General features: G+C 35.8%; 1 protein-coding gene across 1 annotated transcript; it reads left to right on the top strand.

Annotated features, from left to right (window-relative positions):
* Nucleotides 1–923: 923 nt before the first annotated feature.
* On the top strand, nucleotides 924–3286 carry LOC125262603 (SLAM family member 9-like). Its single transcript, XM_048181445.1, has 4 exons — nucleotides 924–1256; nucleotides 1747–1786; nucleotides 1882–2208; nucleotides 3141–3286. Exons 1-4 carry the CDS (start codon nucleotides 966–968, stop codon nucleotides 3284–3286), a joined length of 804 nt encoding a protein of 267 aa, XP_048037402.1. The 5' UTR covers nucleotides 924–965.
* The last annotated feature ends 1214 nt before the right edge of the window (nucleotides 3287–4500 follow it).

Here is a 4500-nt window from a genome sequence, read left to right as displayed (position 1 = left end):
CAGTCACTCTAAACGCTGATCTTACTGAAATGAAGGATGATGATGAGATTCTGTGGATGTATGGATATGAAAACACTTTAATAGCTGAAATCAATAAACGGGCCGACAGCTTCACTGTATATGATGATGTTCTTGATGGGAGATTCAGAGACAGACTGAAGCTGGACAAACAAACTGGATCTCTGACCATCACAAACACCAGAACTGAACATGATGGACATTATGAACTAGAGATCAACAGTAGGAAACATTATTTTACTCTCAGTGTCATTGGTGAGTTAAATATCAGTTTCACCTGTTTTATATGTTAATCAGCACAAAGATTCAATTATTAATCCAAACTCCATTTTGCTTCTGTTGTTTAATGATGATATTCATTTCAAATTTATATTTCAAACCATTAACTTTTGTAAATGACTGTTTCAATCTGTGTTGAACCCTGTTTCTGTTTGTTCTTCATGTGTGTGTTTGATGATACAGTTGAAATATCAGTGAAGGAGGGAGATTCAGTCACTCTAAACTCTGATCTTACTGAAATGAAGGATGATGATGAGATTCTGTGGATGTATGGATATGAAAACACTTTAATAGCTGAAATCAATAAACGGGCCGACAGCTTCACTGTATATGATGATGTTCTTGATGGGAGATTCAGAGACAGACTGAAACTGGACAATCAAACTGGATCTCTGACCATCACAAACACCAGAACTGAACATGATGGACATTATCAACTAGAGATCAACAGTAGGAAACATTATTTTACTCTCAGTGTCATTGGTGAGTTAAATATCAGTTTCACCTGTTTTATATGTTAATCAGCACAAAGATTCAATTATTAATCCAAACTCCATTTTGCTTCTGTTGTTTAATGATGATATTCATTTCAAATTTATATTTCAAACCATTAACTTTTGTAAATGACTGTTTCAATCTGTGTTGAACCCTGTTTCTGTTTGTTCTCCATGTGTGTGTTTGATGATACAGTTAAAATATCAGTGAAGGAGGGAGATTCAGTCACTCTAAACTCTGATCTTACTGAAATGAAGGATGATGATGAGATTCTGTGGATGTATGGATATGAAAACACTTTAATAGCTGAAATCAATAAACGGGCCGACAGCTTAACTGTATATGATGATTTTCTTGATGGGAGATTCAGAGACAGACTGAAACTGGACAATCAAACTGGATCTCTGACCATCACAGACATCACAACTGAACATGCTGGAGATTATGAACTACAGATCAACAGAGTGAGCAAAATATTCTTTCTCATTGTCTTTGGTGAGTTTAATATCAGTTTCACCTGCTTTATATTTTAATCAGCACAAAGATTCAATTATTAATCCAAACTCCATTTTGCTTCTGTTGTTTAATGATGATATTAATTTCAAATTTATATTTCAAACCATTAACTTTTGTAAATGACTGTTTCAATCTGTGTTGAACTGTTTCTGTTTGTTCTCCATGTGTGTGTTTGATGATACAGTTAAAATATCAGTGAATGAGGGAGATTCAGTCACTCTAAACTCTGATCTTACTGAAATGAAGGATGATGATTGGATTGAGTGGAGATTTAAACACACTTTAATAGCTGAAATCAATAAACAGGCCGACAGATTCACTGTATATGATGATGATCTTGATGGGAGATTCAGAGACAGACTGAAACTGGACAAACAAACTGGATCTCTGACCATCACAAACACCAGAACTGAACATGCTGGAGATTATAAATTACAGATCAACCATGTGAGGAAGAGATTCAATCTCACTGTCTATGGTGAGTTAAATACTTTTAACTATCTTGGTTCCTCTCAATGTTTCTTGAATATCTTCATTCATCCTCATTTCTCTTTATTCTCTGATGTTTTTCAGCTCGTCTGCCTGTTCCTGTCATCAGCAGTAACTCTTCACAATGTTCTTCATCATCTTCATCATGTTCATTGGTGTGTTCAGCTGTGAATGTGGGTCATGTGACTCTCTCCTGGTACAAAGGAAACAGTTTATTGTCCAGCATCAGTGTGTCTGATCTCAGCATCAGTCTCTCTCTACCTCTGGAGGTGGAATATCAGGATAAAAACACCTACAGCTGTGTGCTGAACAATCCCATCAGCAACCAGACTCAACATCTGGACATCACTCACCTCTGTCACACATGTGCAGGTACGGCAGTGCTGATATTAGTGTTTATTTACTTCTTTTGTTTTTTACAAAAACATATGGACTATTTATGTACATGTTGTTTTCATGTCCCATCAGCTCAGATTCGAGTCTTTGTGATTTGATAGACTAAAGAATTAAAAAGGTTTGGTTTTGCACTAGTCTGATGAGATCCTCCAGTGTCTGTCCTGTCGTCATTGTAATTGTTTCTCACTGGAGATCTTCCTCTGGACCTTTTACCCTCAATCTTCCCAATCATGATATCCTTTTCCAGGGATCTTTCCTTTCAAACCATGTGACCAAAGTACAACAAATGCAGTTTCATTATTTATGCTTTGGGTTCCTCTTTGATTGACTTGTTGGTCCATCTTGTTGTTCATGGCACACGCAGGATTCTTCTCCATGTTTCAAATGAGTCAATCTTCCTTTGGTCTTGTTTCTGGATCCAGAACATAGAAGAATATGAAGGTCTAAGCTAGTCTCATCTTCGTCAGCAATCTGATGTCTTTGCTTTTAAATATTTGTCTAAAGACTTCATAGCATGTCTTGCCCATCACCAAATGACATAATATTTCTTGAGTGATAGTTGAACCAATGGTCACAAAGGCACCTAAAAGGTTCATACTCTCAATTTCTTCTCCATTGAGCTTGAATATCATCAGTTGACATGATCTTGTTCTTCCTCATGTTCAGTTCTAGTCCCATCATTTGACTTTCTTCTCTTGCGTTTCCTCAGCAGATGTTCAGTATCTTCCTTTGTTTTCAGAGTTGTGTCGTCGACATACCTCAGATTGTTTATCATATTAATATACATACAACATCACCTCCTCTGCTGCCTTTCTGCCTGAAATAAAAAAATACAATTTGATTTTTACTGAAATACAATGAAATAAAGTAGATTCTTTGAAATTAATTTAACTGTAAAGCAGCAAAATGATGTTCACTATCACACTAATAACCGTCTCTCTCTACAGTAACAGACTCAGTGTCTATGATAGTCCTGATCTCTGCCGCCGCTGGATCTCTGTTGATTGTTGCTGCAGTCGGGATCTTCTGCATCTGCAAGAAATGTAGAAAAACTGATCAAGAAGGCAAGTGTCAAATTATAAATGGCTGTTGAATTAACAAAAGTAATCAGTGCTATAAAAAATAACAATATGCTTTAATAGTGTAGTTCCTTTTAACCCTCATGTTGTGTTGGATTTTCTTTTTCCTGAAAATGTTATTTAATGTTATCATATTGGACTTAAACTCACTGACTTTGCTCTAACAGGGTATAACAACTTCCCCCCAAAATATAGTTTTTGTACTTGTTACACTTACGGTGTTCCTGCTCAAAAATGATGGTCTCCAAAAATGTGCTTCTAGTTTTCTCTTTATGCTATATTATTATCAAATATGGGATTGAAACTTGTTTTCTGTCAGCACAGGTTGATCGTAGGCCTCATTGATCTGTTCTTTGACTGAAGGTCAAAGCAAATTTATCTAACGCAGCAATGAATGCATTAACACGTTAACTTTGACAGCCTTAATAACATATATGTTGTAAAGAAACAGATCTAGTTATCAACATTGAGTTTTGCTGTTTTAATCCATCTATTTATTATATCTTCACAGTTGAGACTCGTGAAGAAGAAATCACTTACGTCGAGGCGATTTTCCACAAAAGAAAAGCACAGAAATTGGTGAGATTCATGTTGTGTGTCTGTGTGTCATTTCAGCAATGAGTGCACTTGTGCGAATGATCATTATACAGACAAAAACACAAAACAGAAGCATATTAGTTATGTATAAAAGCCATAAGATTAGAAACATATGCCATAATACTCACAAGACTCATTCTACCATGCAACTAAAGAGTAACAGATCAACATTAGTTAGTATTTTCAGTGTTCACAATGAGCCACTGATGAAGTACTTCCTGTGTCAGTTGATGACATCAAAGAGTTTCACATACTGTACTTGCTTTTGGGAAATCAACACAATTCTGTCTATGTGCCATTTGTACTGGAAAACATTATTATAGTAACTATTATTTTGCTAGCATTAAAAAAGCATCAGGAAACAAACATCAAGGACATGCATTTATTATTATATATTGTGTTTTTGACAGGTTCATAAAGAGGAGGATCGTGTGGAGTATGCATCTGTCGCCAACAGAAGATAATCGCACTTCAAGTACCATGAGCATGTTTTAGCAAGTTGAGGGAATGAATTAGTAAATTGTGCGCATGATTTAGCCAACTATATTTTTCCTGCATGTCATGTCTGGGGCTCCAGACCATAACCCTTAAATTTCATCAAGTAAAATATAACATCCCACTATTAACTACA

The sequence above is a fragment of the Megalobrama amblycephala genome, linkage group LG2, assembly GCF_018812025.1.
Source record: "Megalobrama amblycephala isolate DHTTF-2021 linkage group LG2, ASM1881202v1, whole genome shotgun sequence".
Taxonomy (NCBI): domain Eukaryota; kingdom Metazoa; phylum Chordata; class Actinopteri; order Cypriniformes; family Xenocyprididae; genus Megalobrama; species Megalobrama amblycephala.
This window is presented reverse-complemented; position numbering and strand designations above follow the sequence as displayed.